Source organism: Pongo abelii, chromosome 16, assembly GCF_028885655.2.
Source record: "Pongo abelii isolate AG06213 chromosome 16, NHGRI_mPonAbe1-v2.0_pri, whole genome shotgun sequence".
NCBI lineage: Eukaryota > Metazoa > Chordata > Mammalia > Primates > Hominidae > Pongo > Pongo abelii.
The window spans coordinates 16,203,491-16,224,631 of record NC_072001.2 but is presented as its reverse complement, the minus strand read 5'-3'; the positions used below and the strand labels follow the sequence as shown (position 1 = coordinate 16,224,631).

At 47.0% G+C, this 21,141-nt stretch overlaps 2 protein-coding genes and 1 pseudogene across 2 annotated transcripts in view; all 3 read left to right on the top strand.

Moving 5' to 3' along the window:
* Nucleotides 1–8,732, top strand: part of LOC100936716 (E3 ubiquitin-protein ligase HERC2-like) — a 32,593-nt gene extending 23,861 nt beyond the window's left edge. The window contains 9 exon segments of the mRNA XM_054532964.2: nt 134–326; nt 1,032–1,214; nt 3,917–4,098; nt 4,913–5,041; nt 5,043–5,061; nt 5,198–5,394; nt 6,893–7,031; nt 8,352–8,512; nt 8,610–8,732. Of these exon segments, the coding sequence (XP_054388939.1) occupies nt 134–326; nt 1,032–1,214; nt 3,917–4,098; nt 4,913–5,041; nt 5,043–5,061; nt 5,198–5,394; nt 6,893–7,031; nt 8,352–8,512 (1,203 nt within the window). The 3' untranslated portion in view covers nt 8,610–8,732.
* LOC129050543 (E3 ubiquitin-protein ligase HERC2-like) lies at nt 8,531–11,685 on the top strand. The gene is made up of 3 exons (XM_063716377.1): nt 8,531–8,732; nt 10,535–10,643; nt 10,750–11,685. The coding sequence occupies exons 1-3, from the start codon at nt 8,570–8,572 to the stop codon at nt 10,976–10,978; spliced, it is 501 nt and encodes a 166-aa protein (XP_063572447.1). The 5' UTR covers nt 8,531–8,569; the 3' UTR covers nt 10,979–11,685.
* Nucleotides 11,686–17,407: 5,722 nt separating this feature from the next.
* On the top strand, nt 17,408–20,311 carry LOC134759376 (C-terminal-binding protein 1-like; annotated as a pseudogene).
* Nucleotides 20,312–21,141: the final 830 nt, after the last annotated feature.

Genomic DNA, 21,141 nt, shown 5'->3' with positions numbered 1-21,141 from the left:
CTGTGTCTGGGGACAGCCCCTGACAGACATGGTGGCATATGGCGACATCTGTGTGGCAGGTCTGCTGGGAGCCATGGAAGGACCAGGGCATGGCACGCACCCTCCTAACTGATCTCTCCTTTGGCTTTCTCAGGATGGGCCTCCTCCAGGCCTAGGCCGAGTGATTGGTGAGCTGGGAGAGGACGGGTGGATAAGAGTCCAGTGGGACACGGGCAGCACCAACTCCTACAGGATGGGGAAAGAAGGAAAATATGACCTCAAGTTGGCAGAGCTGCCAGTCGCTGCACAGCCCTCAGCAGAGGACTCGGACACAGAGGACGACTCTGGTGGGTGACTCAGGAAGGCATTTAGTCCAAGGCAGCCCACAAACTGTCCAGGTGCTGGCTGCCACCACTGCCATCTGGGCCTTAGAATGGGATGTCAGGACACATCTGCAGCTGGCACTCTGTCCTCGGAGCCTGCAATTTAAATAAGCTCCCAGGCACCTCCGATGCAGGTGTGTGGAGTGGCTGTGGGATCTGGCAGTCTGGCTGGAACTGACTTTCTGCATTTTCCTCTCACGTGTGCACCCGCCCCTCTTTGAGAATGTGGTGGCCAGGCCGGGGCAGCTGCACCACCAGTGAGTCTCGTGGTTGGTGCTGAGCCTGTATCTGAGTGAGTGAGCCGAGGCCTGGTGGAATTGCCCTGCAGTCTCGGTCCATCGCGTCCTCCTCCAGTGAGAGCCCCCGCCGGAGCACACCCCACCTGCCACCTGCCTTTACCTTTCCTCTGCGGTCCCTGACTCTGAACTCTTCATGTAATGTGGAGTTAGTCAGCACTTTATCGCTTCTAGGGAAGCAGAAGTGAGAATTTAGGGGTGCACCAAGAAAGCTAGATCCTATCTGTGGAGATCCAGGTTGTGGGAGGAGGTTTCGTGACATTTCTTAGCTGTTCTTAAAAGACATGTGAAGCTTCACATGGCTGGGCTTCGTAAGACCATCCAAGAAGCTGGGGCTGCCAATATAATTTGTTATTTTGATTATTTTTTTTAGAAGCCGAACAAACTGAAAGGAACATTCACCCCACTGCAATGATGTTTACCAGCACTATTAACTTACTGCAGACTCTTTGTCTGTCTGCCGGAGTTCATGCTGAGATCATGCAGAGTGAAGCCACCAAGACTTTATGCGGACTGCTGCGAATGTTAGTGGAAAGCGGAACGACGGACAAGACATGTATGGAATGAGAGATCGAGGGCCCAGGGAGTCAGCGCTGGGGGCCGCATGCTTGTCGTGTCTGGGTGTGCATGTGGGTGGGTGTGGATGTGTGTGGATTCCTTTCCTGTGGCTGCTGTAACTAAGTACTACAAACTTGGGGGCTTACACAGTAGAAATTCTCATGGTTCTGGTGGCTGGAAGGCTGAGATCGAGGGTGGTTCCTTCTGGGGCTGTGAGGGAGAAGCTGCTTCAGGGCTCTGCCCCAGCTTCTGGAGTTTGCTGGCCTCTTTAGCGTTCCTCGGCTTGTAGAGGTGTCACCCCGATCTCTGCCGTCATCTTCACATGGCATTCTCCCTGTGTGTGAGTCGCCTCCAAATCTCCCCTTTTCATAGGGACATCATTCAGCCTCATCAAACTGATTACATCTGCAGCGACCCTGTTTCCAAACAAGGTCACCTGCTGAGGTACGGTAGAGGTTAGGGCTTCAACATACCAATTTTGCAATTCTGAATTTAACCCATAACACTGGCTTCAAACAACAAATTTGTTCTGTCAGAGTTCTGGAGACCAGAAGTCGCAAATCCAAGTGCGGGCAGGGCCATGCTCCCTCCACAGGCTCTAGGGGAAGGTCCTTCCCTACTTCGTCCAGCTTCTGGGAGCTCCAGGCTTCCTCGGTGTGGGGACGCATTGTGCCAGTCTCTGCCTGCGTCTTCACATGGCCCCTGCCCCTGTGTTCTGCATGTCCTTTTCTGTCTCTGAAAGGACTCTTTCATTGAGTTTCTTTTGACTCTAATCCAACATGATGGCACCTAAATTCTTAATGACGTCTACAGAGACCTCATTAAATAAGATCATATTCTGAGGTTCCGAATGTATGTGAAGTTGGGGGACAGGCACAGTTTAATCCATAAAGTGTTTGTGTGTGTGGAGAGTAAGTATGAGAAATGTGAGCTGAGGGAGTGGGGTGAGTGTGCCTGTGACTGAGAGTGAGCACATGTGAGTGTGGGTGGATATGTGGGCATGCTCCAGTGTGTGTGAGAGCATGCGTGTATTAGTGGTGTGCTGGAGAGTCCGCACATATTGATGAGAGTGAGTGTGTTAGCAGTCGATGGGCAAGTGGCTGAGCGTTTGTGTTGCAAGTGTGATGGTGTGTTTGTAGCATGTGGTTGTGTGGGTGTGTGTATGCGTGCATTTATGTGAGTGGTGTGTATGTCCATGAGAGCGTGTGAGTGGGCAGGTGACTACATTCAGGTGAAGTGGGAGTGAAAGCGTCAGTACATTGAGCCAGTGTGTGTGTGTGAGGGTGAGCACGAGGGGGGCATGAGTGTGAGGGGATTACTGGGTGTGTGAATGAGATGAAGTGTAACTCAGTGAGGCTTGGTGAGTGTGAGGAAGTATGAGTGGGTGGCAGCACCCACTCATGTGTAAGTGTGCGATTGAGTGCGAGCATTTGTGTAAATGTGTATGAGTGCCTTGTATCTGTGTGAGCACGAGTGACGTTATTGTGAATGCGTGTGAGTGAATGTGAGTATTTTGCTCGTGTCAGTGAGTGGGAGGTTATAACAGTGTAGGTGTGAGTGTAAAGTGAGAAAGTGTGTGGGTAAAGGTGTGAGTGGGTGAGTAATCAGTTGTGACTAGTGTTTAGGAGTGTGAGTGCATATGTGAGTTTTTGTATGCATTGGGAGGGGTAAGTGGATGTGAGAGTGCATAGGAGTGTGTCAGCTTGCATCTGTTGTGTGTGCATATGTGTGACTGGGATTGTGTGTGTGTTAGTGATTGTGACAGTGGTGGGTGCACCTGAGAGTGTGAGGGTGGGTGTGTGAGTGCCCATGAGTGTGTCTGAATAACTTAGTATGGGTGTGAGTGTGAGGATGCATATGAGGGTGTGAGAGTGTGTGTGTGTGAGCTCATGTGAGTGTGCTGAAGGAAGGCAGGTGTCCTCATAAGCTTGGATAGCTGAGGGCAGGGTGGGGGAGGTGGGAGGGAGAGCAGGTCCTGTGGGGCTGTGGGCGGGGTCCCTCGGGGGGCCCAGCCTCCAAGCCTCAGCCTCCATTCAGGGAGTAGTGGAGTCCTAGAGCCAGGCAGAGCAGAGGTGGGCCCACTGGTGCCAGAATCCAATGGTGTAAACCTAGTGAAAAACTCATTTTGTTAATGCAGATGTATTAAACTTGGATTGGAAACTGTCTCTACTAAAAATACAAAAAAAGTATTTAAGTGGTGCAGATTAAATATAAGCAAATGTGGAGATATTTAAAACACGAAATTAAAAATATAATAGATGCACTGTTGCAAATTACTGCTATTTGAATTATAGATCATTTTCCTATTGCCTAGAAACAATGCATAGCTAAAATTCCCTAACTACTTTTACTACACATGCTTACAAGGTTTTAAAAATGCCTGTAGTCCCAGCTATTCGGCAGGGCAAGGCAGGAGAATCACTTGAGCCCAGGAGTTTTAGACCAGCCTGGGCAACATAGTGAGGGCCCATCTCTAAAAAAATCAAACAAAAAAATTCGGAAATGTTTCTTGAACTAACTTAAAAGCCGCCTTCCACTTCTCACTTTGAATTAGTTTGAATTAATTTACAAACTGCAATATATTTTAAAGGAGCTTATTGTAGAAAATAAGATAAGTTGATAAAAAAAAGTAAGGATTTATCTTTAGGGATTTGTCTTTAGGGACTTGTTAACCAAGCATATCTATTTTCCCTCCCGCAGCTTCTCCAAACAGGCTGATGTACAGGGAGCAACACCGGAGCTGATGTATGCTGGGGTTTGTGCAGAGCATCGCTCTCACGCCGCAGGTGTGCAGCGCCCTCAGCTCCCCGCAGCGGATCACGCTGCTCATGAAGGTCGTGGAAGGGCACGCACCCTTCAGTGCCGCCTTGCTGCAGAGACAGGTAATGTGCTGGCAGGCAAAACCAGTTCCCTGAGAGAGGCCTCCATGTACTGAAGTTCCCTGCCCTCAGATTCAGGGGCCTTTATTCAGTAACGAGTGCAGAAAGGGTCTAGAAGTGACAGGGTAGATTTTCTGGAGGCAAGGGGCAGAGGTCCTTGATAATTGGTAAGTTGCTAACCTTTAGTTTACCTGCTTTTCTCTTAAGTGGTAAATCCTGCAACTACTCACTCATCTGCTTCACAGAATTTGTAGTGTAATTCTCTTAAGAATTAAACTAAAAATAATTCTTTTTTTTTAAACACATGCATCTGTAATGTTGTTTTTTTCTAAAGTCCCTGACAATCCTAATCACTAATCAACTTGAGTGTAATTACCTGGCTGTAAAGTAATGAATCTCAACATTTTCACATGATTACTTGCATTATGAGAACAGAAAATAAAGAGAGGCTGGGCGCAGTGGCTCATGCCTGTAATCCCAGCACTTTGGGAGGCCGAGGCAGGTGGATCATGAGGTCAGGAGTTTGAGACCAGCCTGGCCAACATAGTGAAATCCTGTCTCTACTAAAAATCCAAAAAAAATGAGCTGGGCTTGGTGGTGGGTGCTTGTAATCCCAGCTATTCAGGAAGCTAAGGGAAGCAGAATCGCTTGAACCTGGGAGGTGGAGGTTGTAGTGAGCCGAGACCGTGCCACTGCACTCCAGCCCGGGTGACAGTGCGAGACTCTGTCTCAAAAAAGAAAAGAGAAAATAACAATCTCTAGTTTCTTAATCAGATTTTTTTTTTAATGCTTGTCATTTTAAATTTTCTTTTATCAGATCTTAGCTGTGCATTTGTTGCAAGCAGTCCTTCCATCATGGGACAAGACCGAAAGGGCGAGGGACATGAAATGCCTTGTGGAGAAGCTGTTTGACTTCTTGGGGAGCTTGCTCACTACCTGCTCCGCCCGACGTGCCCTTACTCAGAGGTGGGTGGCCGTCTCCCTTCCCTGTGCCCTGGTGAAGAGCCGCACAGTGCCGTCACTCAGAGGTGGGTGGCCATCTCCCTTCCCTGTGCCCTGGTGAAGAGCGGTGCAGCAGCTTCTCCCCTTGTTACCTCCTCAGAGTCCACACCAAGGCGGCGCAGGGTGCGCTCGCAGGCCTCGCTGACTGGCACCCACAGCAGCACACTGGCGGAGGAGGTGGTGGCACTGCTGCACACGCTGCACTCCCTGACTCAGTGGAATGGGTTCATCAACAAGTACATCAACTCCCAGCTCCGCTCCATCACCCACAGCTTTGCGGGAAGGCCTTCTGAAGGGGTGGGTTTGTGTTCTCAGAATTAATTTAGTTGAAAGGTAAACCTGTAGGGATTGGGCAGCTCCGTGAGTGTCCCTGGTGGAGCTCGCTGTTTGGTCTGCACTAGGCCTAGTTAGAGGACTACTTCCCCCGACTCCGAGAACCCTGAAGTGGGGGGCCTCATGGCGGTCCTGGCCGTGATTGGAGGCATCGATGGTTGCCTGCGCCTGGGTGGCCAAGTTGTGAACGATGAGTTTGGAGAAGGCACCGTGACTCGCATCACCCCGAAGGGCAAAATCACCATGCAGTTCTCTGACATGCAGACGTGTCGCGTTTGCCCATTGAATCAGCTGAAACCAGTAGGTGAACTTGTGCGCAGTTACTGTATGTTAAGGGAAATTGGCTTTACACTAGAACCCAGCACCAACATTAGCACTTGAAAGAACTTGATTCTGGTACTTCAAGTTTGCCTTCCAGGAAGCTGTGTGAGCTTGTGCGTCTCTGGTGAGCAGGGCCTGTCTCTCAGGGCACCTAAAGCAGTGGTTCTTGTGGTTTCAGCCTCAGAGACACGGAGAGGGCTTTAGCAACCTGGAAGTTACCATGCATCTATGAGGTAGTTCTAATTATTTTAAAATGTGAATTTATGAAGTCTACTTTTTATTAAACAACTCAAATTTTTAAAAAACTTAAACATGTTTAAACACCTTTAAAAAAAAACAGCCTTTCTTCATGTAGAAAATGCTTAGTTGTTTTGAGTGACGTGACTTAATGTAGCAGCTACTGTTATCTTAACCTATGAATCAAGGATGCACAGGGAGAAGGAGCCATTTACATTATTTTCATGTAGCCCAAGTGCAATGTTACTGTATATTCTTTTTCTTTTTTTTTGAGATGGAGTCTTGCTCTTGTCACCCAGGCTGGAGTGCAATGGCACGATCTTGTCGTCCCTCTGCAACCTTTGCCTCCCGGGTTCAAGCGATTCTCCTGCCTCAGCCTCCTGAGTAGCTGGGATTACGGTGTGTGCCACCACACCTGGCTAATTTTGTATTTTTAGTAGAGATGGGGTTTCACTATGTTGGCCGGGCTGGTCTCAAACTCCTGACCTCAGGTGATCCACCCTCCTCGGCCTCCCAAAGTGCTGGGATTACAGGCGTGAGCCACCGTGCCCGGCCTGACTATATTTTCTATAAAGTACTCTTTTTTATTATTATAGGAATATGTACATGTTGTAGAAAACTTTTGAAGTATATAGAAAATACCTGAGAAGATAGTAACCACCACACTGATGTAATTACTGTTGACAGGTTTGTAAAGAAAAATTAATATAGATTATACTTATTATATGTATAAGTCTCTATCTTGCCTTTTATGTCATTTTAAAAAATGATTATTCTCAGCTATAAAAAGGCTTCCGGGTATGTGTGGCATTTCAGGATTAAGCCCATGGTTTTGATGACTTTCAGCACGTTTCATTGGTTAGTCATACTGGCCACACGCTGACAGCTTCTGTGTCCTCTCCAGCTCCCTGCCGTGGCCTTTAATGTGAACAGCCTGCCCTTCACAGAGCCCATGCTGTCTGTCTGGGCTCAGTTGGTGAACCTCGCTGGAAGCAAGTTAGAAAAGCACAAAATAAAGAAATCAACTAAACAGGCCTTTGCAGGTCAGTACATCGTGCTTCTTGATGAAATAGCTGCCGTCTTAAACTCGTGTTGTTTGTACAGTGTTCTTTTATGAGTGAGTTCACGGACGTGCTAAAGTCCTGGGGTTCACCTGGGCCCACCATTTGTTGAGTTGCGGTTGGCAATGTAACCCTGTGTTCGTGGTAATGAGTGTTTTCGAGTCAGCCTTTCTTGCCATGTTCGGAGCCACACTTGAAGAACCCCATGGCTGACACCCTCTTCTCTGTGTCACCCTTTATCCCGGAAGAGAAGTCTGTGTTCACCTCTTCCCTCCTCCCCTCCATTCCAGGGCCCTGTGGCCCAGTCACCCTGTTGGACCATGGCTCACAGTCTGTTCCCTGCCAGATCCAGGGGCCTCTGTCCCCGAAGCACCTGGCTTGCTTGTGGCATTCAGGGTGGCTGAGACTGTAGCCTTGCTTGACTTTGCCTTCCTTTGGGTCTAGAATGCAGCTCTCCTGAGTTTCTTTCCATGTTTCTAGGGAGCTCTTCTCTCTGCTCGTTCTTTATATCCTGGAAGTCTGTGTGGCTTCACCCATAACTATGGCATATTCTGCCCACTCTTCTTGAGTTTTCTCTCCTCTTGCTCCCACAGACCTACGTTTTCTCCCCTGTTGCTCCCACAGACCTAGGATTGCTGCTTCAGCATTTATGATGTAAGCACTTTCAAGTCTGGATTTCCCATTCACATCTCTGGTTGGAGGTGCAGTGCATGCAAATCACAACATGTCCGAAATTCAGCTGGCTTTCTCTAGTAGCTGCCGTTTCCCATCGTGGTGAATAAACCTGTCTGCCAGTTAGTCGAGCCAGTGCCCGAGCGGCACCTGCAGCACTCCTTCCTTCCCACCCCACACTCTCTGTGCTGCTTCTGCGGCCTCTGTATTCAGATAAGCCTTGGGCATTGCTGCCATCTTCATCAGTTAAAGAGCTAGTGGGGCTGACAGATTCTCTCAGAGGAGTCTTAGAAGAAGAGTGAAAGCAGCTGAACCTTCAGCAACTTGGGGAACATTTGATCATATTAATAGTAGCTGACATGGTTCTAACCGTGTTAAACCCATTGAATCCTGCGTCCTATCAAGTTAGGTGCCTGGAGAGCAGGGAAGGAAGACCCAGGAGGCAGAAGGTGCTTACCCAGAAGCACCGAGTGTAACACTGGGAAAGGCGAGCCCTTCGTCACGGACAGTGTGTGCGGTTGGCAGATTCCTGAAGGGCAGAGCGTTACTCATCACCATGTGGCGGAGGCTTGATGCTGGCGAGGAGGGAGTCTGAGCAGGGCACGCCCTTCTCACTCTTTCCTTCCGCAGGACAAGTGGACCTGGACCTGCGTACGAAGAAGTGTGCGAAGGTGATGTTGGCAAAGTCATCAAACTGGACAGAGATGGATTGCATGATCTCAGTGTGCAGTGTGACTGGCAGCAGAAAGGGGGCACCTACTGGGTTAGGTACATTCATGCTGAACTTATAGGTGAGCACATTCTTTGTTCAGTGCTTTTGCTTTTTCTTAGAGACAGAATTCCCATAAATGAATACTGATTATAATGATTTGTTATTGAAATCTGTAGGCTATCCTCCACCAAGTTCTTCCCACATCAAGATTGGTGATAAAGTGCGGGTCAAAGCCTCTGTCACCACACCAAAATACAAATGGGGATCTGTGACTCATCAGAGTGTGGGGGTTGTGAAAGGTAATATTATCTGGGTAATAAAATTCCTGATGTTAACTTTTCATTAACGCATGTGTACTTAGTATTTCTTTTTGTTCAAGCACACAAAAAAAGAAAACAAGTGTGAAGAAAGAGATAGAGTGTTCCTTTGCTTGTCATTACCTTCTGCCAAAGGCCACAGAGGAACTCACCTGCAGTGAAACAATCAGATTTATTAATGTTAACTCATTGCAGTGCAGGAGAACACACACCTTGGGGAATGGGTGTCTCCATCAGAGGGAGTGAGCAAGGACTAATGAAGTTTATGTTGGGTATTTGGGGGAGGGGTCGAGAAAGCAGGGGTAATTCTAAGACAGGATGTCTTAATAAATTTACCTGGCAGGCAGAAAGAACGGAGCCATGCTAATGTCATGATTGGTAAGGAAGCAGTCATTCATATCACCAGGATAGGGGACTGTGTGGTTGTTTGTGGTTTGGATCAGACTCAACTTTAATCACACATGGTTAAGGAGGGGTTTTGGTTGTGCCTTGATTCATCAGTCACAGAGTGGCCTTATCTGATGTTCGTGTTCTGTCAACTTGTCCTGTCAGTTGTTCTGTGAAATGGCCTAACACTGACATTAACAGGCCATCTCCTGACTGTCAGGACTGCTTTTTCTTTCTCCTCCCCTGACCAGGCTGGAGTGCAGTGGCACCATCTCGGCTCACTGCAACCTCCATCCCCGGGTTTAAGCAATTCTCCGGTCTCAGCCTCCAGAGTAGCTGGGATTACAGGTGCCCACCACCGTGCCTGGCTAATTTTTGTATTTTTCGTAGAGATGGGGTTTCACCATGTTGGCCAGGCTGGTCTCGAACTCCTCACCTATTGATCCGCCCACCTTGGCCTCCCAAAGTGTTGGGATTACAGGCGTGAGCCACCACGCCTGGCTCCCTTTTTCATGCTGTATAAAAATTTAGGACTGAATTTAAGAAATGGAAATGTGCTAATGGTGGGAATTAGGAACTGGTTTAATATGATACTATTGAGATTCCAAATCAAATCCGTGGCACACTTTGAAAGGTATACTATGTCCGTTTTAACAGTTGCATGAGAAATAAGTATGTGTATAGTTTTATAAACTCTTGATGCCATAAAGAGATTGTTTGTTTGTTCATCTGAACCTTGTGGAAGCCTCTCTTTTCATCAGATCGCTTAGAAAATGGCCACAGTTGGTGGTGGTTCCACAGTGGTGAGAGGTTCCTAGAGCTTCTCATGTTACATAAGAACAAATGGATTATTTAATATTTTACTTTAAACATTTTTCTTTGTTTAAGAGATTGTTAAAATATTTGCAAATCAAAACAAGACAAATTTTTAAAATAAGAATTTGGTTTCTTTGTTTTGAGTGACATGTTGCTCTTATCAAAGGACAAAAGAAGTCTTCATGTTATTAATGTGGTTTTTATTCCCTGAGATACCAAAGGTATTATATGGAATTGTTGACTTGGTGTAATTAAAAACCCAAATGTCCTATTTTAAACCTAATGCAAAAGTAAGGAATGTACTTTACAATGAACCTCCATGTGCTCATCACCTGGCTTTAACAATTGTCACCTCACGGCCAAAATTATTCATGCTCCCTTCTTGTGATTATTTTGAAACCAGGCGCTGACATCATGTATTATTTCATCCATAAGTATTTTAGTACCTATCTCTAAAAGATAAGACTCTTTGTAAAAAACAAATAACTACAATGTAGTATGACATGGCTAGGTGCAGTTTTAAGTTCAGGTTTTTATTGGTGAAGAGGAAGATGGATCAGGTGATTTGTGTTCTCTCCTAGCTTTCAGTGCCAATGGAAAAGATATCATTGATGACTTTCCCCAGCAGTCTCACTGGACTGGGTTGCTATCAGAAATGGAGTTGGTGCCCAGTATTCATCCTGGGGTTACGTGAGTTATTTTTATGATTGCTAGATTTGCTTTGGGACGAATGGTTTTCTGTTGAAGTAAGTTTAATAAATGACCTTTCTTAACTCAGTTGCTATTTTACAAATAGATGTGATGGATGTCAGATGTTTCCTATCAATGGATCCAGATTCAAATGCAGAAACTGTGATGACTTTGATTTTTGTGAAATGTGTTTCAAGACCGAAAAACACAATACCAGGCATACATTTGGCAGAATAAATGAACCAGGTATGGCAGAATGTTTATATTCTCTCTTCCACCAAATATTAATGAAATACTTATTGTGGACCACAATGTATTGGAATTTGTTATTTTAAGGTTCCTATGTATACGGTAATTCTGTAGAGTGAGTACAGTGAAACGGAAGTGACGGTCCTACCCACTGATGACTGGCTGGCTTTTTAAAAAAATCAGGATGGAGTGTCGGGGAAGAATTAGAGTAACTAGGCTTGTTTGCTTGTTTTTCCATAAAGAAACATTAAAAGAATCTCAAGAAACTAGTAAGTGTTTAGTTGCATGGCATGTGGAATTAGTTAGATGGAGAGTGAGGTTTTTCATTTATATACCTTTTACTGTATTTTTCATTGTGGCAAAATATATATAACTTAAAATTAGCCACTTAATCATTTTCTAAGTTTATAATTCAGGGTATTAAGTACCTTAAGTACAGAGTTGCACAACCATCACAACTCTCTCTTACCAAAACTTTTCACCACTCTGATCAGAAACTGTACCCATTAAGCAGTTTAACTACCCTACTTCCCCTTACCCCAACCCTGGTAACCTTGAATCTAACCTTGGTCTCTATGAATATGACCACTCCAGATACCTCATCTAGATGGAACCATGTAAGATTTATCCTTTTGCGTTTAGCATAATGTCTTCAAGCTTCATCCGTATTGTAGCATGTGTCAGAACGTCATCCTTTTTAATGGCTGAATGATATTCCACTGTATGCATATATCACTTTTCTTCTTTGTGAGACAGAGTCTCACTCTGTTGCCCAGGCTGGAATGCAGTGGCATGATCTTGGCTCAGTGCAACCTCCGCCTCCTGGCTTCAAGCAATTCTCCTGTCTCTGCCTCCTGAGTAGCTGGGATTACAGGCCGGTGCCACCATGCTCAGCTAACTTTTCTATTTTTTTTTAATTATTATTTTTTTGTGACAGAGTCTCACTCTGTCTATAAGGAGTGTATATGTTATATACATTTTTAGTTTTAGTACTTACTGAAGATATTAATTATAACATCTATTTTTGACTCATTCAAATCTATTTTTAGTATATTCTCTTAAACAATGCAAAGACCTTAGTTCTCTTTAACATCATTTATCTTCATTCTGATTTATGCGTTCTTAACATATTTTAATGTTTTGCTTTTGTTTTTTTTTTTGAGATGGAGTCTCACTCTGTCGCCCAGGCTGGAGTGCAGTGGCGTGATCCTGGCTCACTGCAACCAACACCTCCCGGGCTCAAGCAATTCTCCTGCATCAGCCTCCCGAGTAGCTGGGATTGCAGGCTCCTGCCACCACGCCTGGCTAATTTTTGTATTTTTAGTAGAGGTGAGATTTCACCATGTTGGCCAGGCTGCTCTTGAACTCCTGACCTCAGGCAGTCTACCCACCTCAGCCTCCCAAAGTGCTGGGGTTATGTGCATGAGCTACCACGTCCAGCCAAAATTTTATACATTTTATACAAATACATATCTAACAGAACTATAGAAGACATTCTTTTATGCACACAGAAAATGTTCATAAAATCCAGTCATATGCTAAGTGGGTCATACGCTCAAACAAAGTTTCAAAAAATGTCAAAGGATTTGCCAGGCACAGTGGTTCCCAAGGTGCTGGGATTACTGACGTGAGCCACCACACCAGCCAAAACCTTCATTTTAAAAAAGGCTGGGTCATGCATCATGGGTCATGCCTGTAATCCCAGCACTTTGAGAGGCCAACGCAGGCGGATCACCTGATGTCAGGAGTTCGAGACCAGATGACCAACATGGTGAAACCCCGTCTCTACCAAAAATACAAAAATTAGCTGGGCATGGTGGCACGCACCTGTAATCCCAGCTACTCAGTAGGCTGAGGCAGGAGAATTGCTTGAATCTGGGAGGCGGAAGTTGCAGTGAGCTGAGATTGTGCTACCACACTGCAGCCTGGGTGACCGAGTGAGACGCCATCTGAAAAAATAAATAAAGGCTGGGTGCCAGATGTGGTGCATAGGCCTAGTTTGTTGACTCCTGTACTTAAGATATAAAACTCTAAAGAACAGTGGGAGGGAGCTTCCCTCTAGAGGCACAGGAGGGGACAAGTTGGTCCCTGAGCAGTGACTTTATAATAACATGTTACACTGTGTTTTTTGTTTTTGTTTTTTGTTTGTTTGAGACAGAGTTTCACTCTTGTTGCCCAGGCTGGAGTACGATGGCGTGATCTCAGCTCACAACAACCTCCACCTCCCAGATTCAAGCGATTCTCCTGCCTCAGCCTCCCAAGTAGCTGGGATTACAGGCATGCACCACCACATCCGACTGATTTTTGTATTTTTAGTAGAGATGGGGTTTCACCATATTGGCCAGGCTGATCTTGAGCTTCTGGGATCAAGGAATCCACCAACCATGCTTTCCAAAGTGCTGGCATTACAGGCGTGAGCCACTGTACCCAGCCAAGAATTGTTTCTTCTCCTTACCTAGGTAGAGACCTCTTCAGAAATGCTGGGAGATCTTTGGAGAGGGGAGATTTTTCAAATAAAAAATTTAATACTTGGCTGGGCATGGTGGCTCACCCCTGTAATCCCAGCATTTTGGGAGGCCGAGGCGGATGGATCACGAAGTCAGGAGATCGATACCATCCTGGCTAACACGGTGAAACCCCGTTTCTACTAAAAAAATACAAAAAATTAGCCGGGCATCGTGGCAGGCGCCTGTAGTCCCAGCTACTCGGGAGGCTGAGGCAGGAGAATGGCGTGAGCCTGGGAGGAGGAGCTTGCAGTGAGCCGACATCAGGCCACTGCACTCCAGCCTGGGTGACACAGCAAGACTCCGTCTCAAAAAAAAAAATTTTAATACTTTGGGAGGCCAAGGCGGGTAGATCACGAGGTCAGGAGTTCAAGAACTGCCTGGCCAGGATGGTGAAACCCCATCTCTACTAAAAATACAAAAATTAGCCGGGCATGGTGGTGGGTGCCTGTAATCCCAACGACTCAGGAGGCTGAGGCAGGAGAATCGCTTGAACCCGGGTGGCAGAGGTTGCAATGAGCCAAAATAGCACCACTGCACTCCAGCCTGGGCAATGAGAGTCAGATTCCATCTAAAAAAAAAAAAAAAACATTGATCTAGTTCTAAACCTCATTTTGAATCCACCCACATTGCTCTGAAATACATTCATCTTTCCTGTGGCTAAAACCTTAAAGCCTTGCCAGTAACTCCCATTGCACTTAAGGAAATCCAGTCTCCTTGTTGTGGCCCCTGAACAGGCTGCTGCTGGCCCACCACGGTGCCTCTAGTTTGTGTAAAATGCATATGTCAACTTATAATAAATCATACAAGGCTTTTTTAGCTCTAAAAGGCTATTATTCACTAGTTGCTGTGTGAATCAGTATTTCTGGGTGCAGTTAGAAGTTATTAGAGTTGATGACCAAGACTCATCTCAACCAGCACGGGGGAGGCATCTGCTCGTTTTGTGGTCAGTGACTCTGGGCCTCCTTCTGCTGGGCTCAGTGCTGAGGTGGGTCTGACTCGGCTCAGAGCTGTGCACCCCGGCCCTCCTCCCCAACTTGCATGAGTGCTCTTTAGGATGGAGCCGAACACTGGCTTCTCAAAACCACTTGGCCCCACCACAGGCCCTGAGAACTGATTGAGTCACTCTGGTGGGCTCCCCAGCCCTAGCCAAGAAGGGTTTCTCTAGGGAGCCTGGCCCCCACTCATGAGACCTGGAGCTCCAAAGATTCTAACCAGCGGCCTGCCTCCAGGGAGGAGCCACTCGCCCCCACCAAGCTCCCTTCACAGAGACCCATCCAACAGAGCTGAGGAAAACCATGCCTCATAAATGAATAAATAAATAAGGATGCCAGGGACCTATGGATTTTGTAATTCCTGAAAGAGGGCAGAGTGGCTGGCTCACAGCAAGCACAGCAGGAGATACTGCTCCCTGGCCAGGCTGTGCTCTGTCTCTTTGGAGGGAGCCCTAGGGGACAAGAAAATCCAGAGGAGACCAGATCACCCAGAAGGTACCTCTCCACCCCTTCCCTGGAGTTTCTGGGACACGAAGCCCACCCGAGGGACACGTGCCTCCTTGGGAGTTGTACCAGGCCTCCTTCCTGATCTGGCCATGCAGTGGTTTTCAGTGCCAGAAACAGATGAATAAAATAGGCCGTTTATTGGATGTTCTTCAGGAACATGCACATTTCTTTGGATCTTTCCATCGTTTTATCTCTATTTAAAGTTAAATGCTGTGTTATACCAAGTACTGGCAAAGATGTAGAGCTACAAGAATGGTCCAGCTGGCAGTAGCATAAAGTTGTATAAGCACATTGGAAACCTGTTTGGCAGCTTCTACTAAAGCTATATCTATGCTTACCTTCAGAAATTCCATCCTAAGCATGTACACAAGAGAAATGAGTGCATATGTCCACAAAAGGACATATAAGAATGTTCATTGCCATTTTTATTCATAAGAGCCCCAAATGAAAACAACCTAAATGTCCATCAACAGGAGAGTGAATAAGTGGTGATAGTCACATCATGGAATACTACACAGCCAAAAAAGAAAAATGAAGTGGTAGGAACGTTCAACAACATGGGTGAATAGAGGGAGCCAGGTATGAGAGACAGTGCACTGTACCAGCCCACTTAGATGAAGCGCAGGAAGGCAGAACTGACAATGATTGAAGTCAGAAGAGTAGTTTCTTTTGTGGGAAAGTTAGATCAGGAAGGAGCTCTCTGGGGTACTAGAAATCTGCCGTATCTTGGCTGGGTGCAATGGCTCACGCCTGTAATCCCAGCACTTCGGGAGGCCTAGGTGAGAGGGTCGCTTGAGCCCAGGAGTTAGAGACCAGCCTGGGCAACATAGTGAGATCCCATCTCTACAAAAAGTTAAAAATTAGCATGGCATGCTGGTGTGCGCCTGTAGTCTCAGCTACTCAGGAGGCTGAGGCAGGAGGATTGCTTGAGCTCAACAGTTTGAGGCTGCAGTGAGCTATGATTGTGCCACTGCACTGCAGCCTGTCACTTCAGTGACTGAGCAGGACCAGTCGCCAAAAAAAAGAGAAAGGAAAGGAAAGGAAGAAAGAAAGGAAAAGAAAAGAGAAGAAAGGCTGAGTGCACTGCTTCACATCTGTAATCCCAGCACTTTGGGAGGCCTAGGCGAGAGGGTCACTTGAGCCCAGGAGTTAGAGACCAGCCTGGGCAACATAGCGAGATCCCATCTCTACAAAAAATTAAAAATTAGCATGGCATGCTGGTGTGCGCCTGTAGTCTCAGCTACTCAGGAGGCTGAGGCAGGAGGATTGCTTGAGCTCAAGAGTTTGAGGCTGCAATGAGCTATGATTGTGCCACTGCACCGCAGCCTGTCACTTCAGTGACTAAGCCAGACCAGTCACAAAAAAAAAAAAAAAAAAAAAGGAAGAAAGAAAGGAAAAGAAAAGAAACGGCTGAGTGCACTGTTTCACATCTGTAATCCCAGCACTTTGGGAGGCCAAGGCAGCTGGATCACTTGAGGCTGGGAGTTTGAGACTAACCTGGACAACATGGCAAAACCAAAAACACAAAAATTAGCCAGGCATGTTGGTACATGCCTGTAATCCCAGCTACTCAGGAGGCTGAGGCATGAAAATCCCTTGAACTCGTGAGCCAAGATCACGTCACTGCACTCCAGCCTCTGTGACAGAGCAAGACTCTGTCTCAAAAAGGAAAAAAAAAAAAAAAAATCTGAAAAAAAAAAATCTGCTATATCTTCACCTAGGTGAGGCTATCACATACATTGATATATATTGGAATATGTGTGTGTGTGTCTCAGTGTATATACCAAAATGCACATTAACAAAGATTCTGGCCAGGCACTGTGGCTCATGCCTCTAATCCAAGCTCTTTGAGAGGCTGAGACAGGTGGATCACGAGGTCAGGAGTTCGAGGACAGCCTGGCCAATATGATGAAAGACCTCTCTACTAAAAATACAAAAATTAGCCAGGCATGGTGGTGCACTCGTGCAATCCCAGCTACTCAGGAGGCTGATGCATAGGAATCGCTTGAACCGGGCAGGCTGGGGTGGCAGTGAGCCAAGATTGGGCCACTGCACTCCAGCCTGGGTGACAGAGTAAGAGGCTATCTCAAAAAAAAAAAAATATATATATATATATATATATTCCATTAGTAAACATAGAATGATTGAATTATAAAAATCAGCATTGTGACCGGATGCCATGGCTCACACCTATAATCCTAGGATGACACTTTTGAGAGGCTGAGGAGGGCAGATCACGAGGTCAGGAGATCGAGGCCATCTTGGCCAACATGGTGAAACCCTGTCTCTACTCAAAATACAAAAATTAGCTGGGTGTGGTGGTGTGTGCCTTTAATTCCAACTACTCAGGAGGCTGAGACAGGAGAATCAATTGGACCTGGGAGGCAGAGGTTGCAGTGAGCCAAGATTGCGCCACTGCACTCCAGCCTGCCAACAGAGTGAAACTCCATCTCAAAAAAAAAAAAAAAATCACCATTTTGTGGTATTTAATTAATTAATTGAGGCAAAGATGGCAATGGATGAAAATACCGTATTAGATGAGAGGATGATGGGGGATGTTTGCAGTGAAGGAGTCAGTTCTCACCACCTGAATTATTTGAACTTAGCACCACTAAAAGTAGAGCAATCAGGTACAGAGTGCCTCCAGACCTGATGAAATAGAAATCACTGACACCATCTAGGTTTCTTTTTTTTTTTTTTTTTTTTTTCTGAGACAGAGTCTCACTCTGTCACCGAGGCTGGAGTGCAGTGGCATGTTATCGGCTCACTGCAATCTCAACATCCCCGATTTAAGTGCCTCAGGCTTCCGAGCAGCTGGGATTATGGGAATCTGCCACCACACTCGGCTAATTTTTGTATTTTTAGTAGAGACGGGGATTCACCATGTTGGCCAGACTGGTCTGGAACTCCTGACCTCTAGTGATCCACCCGCGTCAGCCTCCCAAAGTTCTGGGATTACAGGGGTGAGCCACCTTGCCCAGCCTATTTCATATTTTAAATATTAAAAAGTAGAACCTGGCCGGGGGTGGTGGCTCACACCTGTAGTCCTAGCCCTTTGGGAGGCTGAAGTGGGAGGATTGCTTGAGCCCGGGAGTTCAAGACCAGCCTGGGCAACAGAACAAGACTCCATAGTGAGAAAAAAAAAAAAAGAATTAGGAATTTTGTCTAGGATGCTGTTCAGAAGAGTTAGAATAGCAGACCTGAGACTACTATCCTTAGAGAGGGCTGCTTGCAAAGTTGGCGTCTGGGAACATGGGTTTAGAGAGGCCTGTCACCATTCCCTACCTAATAAGAGTGGCTCACTGTGCCTAAACTGTTTGTGCAGACAACACAGTTTATGTTGCTTTCCTTTATTTATTTATTTATTTATTCATTGAGACAGAGTCTCCTTCTGTCACCCAGGCTGGAGTGCAGTGGCATCAACTCTGCTTACTGCAAACTCTGCCTCCCAGGTTCCAGCGATTCTCCTGCCTCAGCCTCCTGAGTAGCTGAGATTACAGGCATACACCAACACACACAGCTAATTTTTGTATTTTTAGTAGAGATGGGTTTTCACCATGTTGGCTAGGCTGATGTCAAACTCCTGACCTCAAGTGATCCACCTGCCTTGGCCTCCCAAAGTGCTGGGATTACAATCGTGAACCACTGCGCCTGGCTGCCAATTTCCTTTGCAATGCTGCTGTTCCTTAGAGTGAGACAAGGGTGAACACTGGTGAACACTGTCTGGGGCGGCCTGGTGGACAAGAAGGCATTGGCCCAGGCCCTGAAGGAGGGTCGGATCCGCGGCAAGGCCCTGGTCATGCACGAGTGGGAACCCTTTAGCCTTAGCCAGGGCCCCCGAAGGTTGCACCCAATCTCTTCTGCACCCCCCACGCTGCGTGGTACAGCGAGCTGGCATCCACCGAGATGCCAGAGGAGGCGGTGCAGGAGATCCGCAGAGCCGTATCCCAGACAGCCTGAAGAACTGTGTCAACAAGGACCATCTGACGGCTGCCACCCACTGGGCCAGCGTGGACCCCGCCGTCGTGCACCCTGAGCTCGACGGGTACCCTCCGGGTGTGGTGGGCGTGGCCCCACTGGCATCCCAGCTGCTGTGGAAGGTATCGTCCCCAGCGCCTTGTTCGTGTCCCACAGCCTCTCCCCTATGGCACACCCGCCCCACAGGGGCCCCTTCTCCTGGCCAAACCATCAAGCCCAAGGCGGATAGAGACCACACCAGTGACCAGTTGTAGCCCCGGAGGAGCTCTCCAGCCCGGGCGCCTGGGCGGAGGGCCTGGAAACCCTTGGACCAGAGTGTGTGGAGGAGGCGCCTGTGTGGCTGCCCTGGCACTGCAGAGACTGGTCCGGGCTTTCAGGAGGCGGGAGGGGGCAGCGCTGGGCCTCGTGTCGGTTGTCGTCATCTGTCTTATGGGTGCTCTGCCCTGTGTCCTTTGCCTTCCTCGTTAAGCAGAAGTCAGTAGTTATTCTCCCATGAACGTTCTTGTCTGTGTACAGTTTTTAGAACATTACAAAGATCTGTTTGCTTAGCTGTTAACAAAAAGGAAACCTGAAGGAACATTTGGAAGTCAGTTTCAGAGTTTTGTTTTTTGTTTGTTGTTTTGTTTTTTTTGTTTGTTTGTTTTTATGTTGGAATGTGCCCCGGAATGAGGCAGTTGGCAAACTTCTCAGGACAATGAATCATTCCCGTTTTTCTTTTCATGCCACACAGTGCATTGTTTCTTCTACCTGCTTATTTTTAGAATAGGAAAACAAAACAAAGGCTGTTTTTCCTAATTTTGCCATGAATCCCCCCTTGTTCCAAATGAAGACAGCATCACGAAGCAGCTTCAAGACAAAAAGCTTGGGCACTGCCCAGCTTGCCCGCTGCCCATCGACTTCTGTCCTGGGGACACAGAGGGTAGCAGCATCCCCGCCTGCACGAGTGCCATCCTGCTGATGTGATAGGCTAGCAAGATTTTGGTTAAAATCATGTCTGTGATTGTAACCGTCTGTATGAATTATTTTAAAGAAATAAAAATCCCAGAAAGAGAAAAAGAAAAAAAAAAAAAAGAAACAGTGAGGCTACTAAGCAGAGTGTCCTCAGGCAGTGGCCTCACAGAACTGCCTGCAGCCCTCTTAAGAGCGGCTTGGCCACTGCAAGACAGGACACAGTCAGCTGGGTGGGCTGGGCCCAGAACAAGTTGATGCTGAGACAACGGAACTTGCACCAGAGATCAAGAACCCTTGAAGGAGTGGACATCTCAGCCAACACCAGCATCCAGGGCTGAGTAGGCACAAGAGAAGACCCACACAGTGTGGCCAGAATGAGCTGGAGGACTGGGACTCAGGCCCCAATACCGCTCCGCCTCTTCCATCCTCATTCTGGTCTAGATCCATATTGAGCTCCTCGCCTGCGAGGTGTTACTATTTCATGCAGTAGACAGACAAAAGCAGTCCACTGTTGGCCGGGCGCGGTGGCTCATGCCTGTAATCCCAGCACTTTGGTAGGCTGAGGCAGGCAGATCACCTGAGATCAGGAGGTCAAGACTAGCCTGTCCAATATGGCAAAACCCTGGCCCTCTAAAAATACAAAAATTAGTTGGGGATGGTGGTGGGTGCCTGTAATCCCAGCTACTCGGGAGGCTGAGGTGGGATAATCACTTGAACCCGGGTGGAAGTTGCAGTGAGTCAAGAAGGCGCCACTGCACTCCAGCCTAGGCCACAAGAGCGAGACTCCGTCTCAAAAGAGAAAGCAGCAACAACAAAAATTCCACTGTCAAGACAGCAGCGTGACCACATGCTACATCTCTTTCTTCTATAGAACATCATTAGACATAGTAAAAAAAAAAAAAAAAAAAAAAAATGTATTTTGAGACAGAATTTCGTTCTGTCGCCCAGGCTGGAGTGCAATGGCATGATCTCAGCTCACTGCAACCTCCACCTCACAGGTTCAAGCGATTCTCCTGTCTCAGTCGGCCGAGTAGCTGGGATTACAAAAAATACATATATTTTAAAGCAGAGTGACAAATTCATAACTAAGCATGGAGTGAAAGAGGGGACCCCCAGGGAATTGAGATGGTAACATCTTTCTTTAAAAAAGAAAACAAAGTGTGCAAAATGGATGTCTTCTTGTCACTTCACACAGCCTACTGACATAGTGCCCCAGCCCCAGACCCCAAACTCACTGTCCTGCTCGGGGACCCCCAGAACACACTGAACATTGAGGGCACACCACCTACTCTCCTATCCTCACCTCATTCATGC

Bases quoted from the DNA above. Each gene is read 5' to 3' on its own strand.
- LOC129050543 (XM_063716377.1), top strand. From the start codon at position 8,570: ATGAATACTGATTATAATGATTTGTTATTGAAATCTGTAGGCTATCCT. The intron at 8,733-10,534 runs GTAATATTATCT...GTTCTCTCCTAG, and splicing joins GAGTGTGGGGGTTGTGAAAG to CTTTCAGTGCCAATGGAAAA. The intron at 10,644-10,749 runs GTGAGTTATTTT...TTTTACAAATAG, and splicing joins AGTATTCATCCTGGGGTTAC to ATGTGATGGATGTCAGATGT.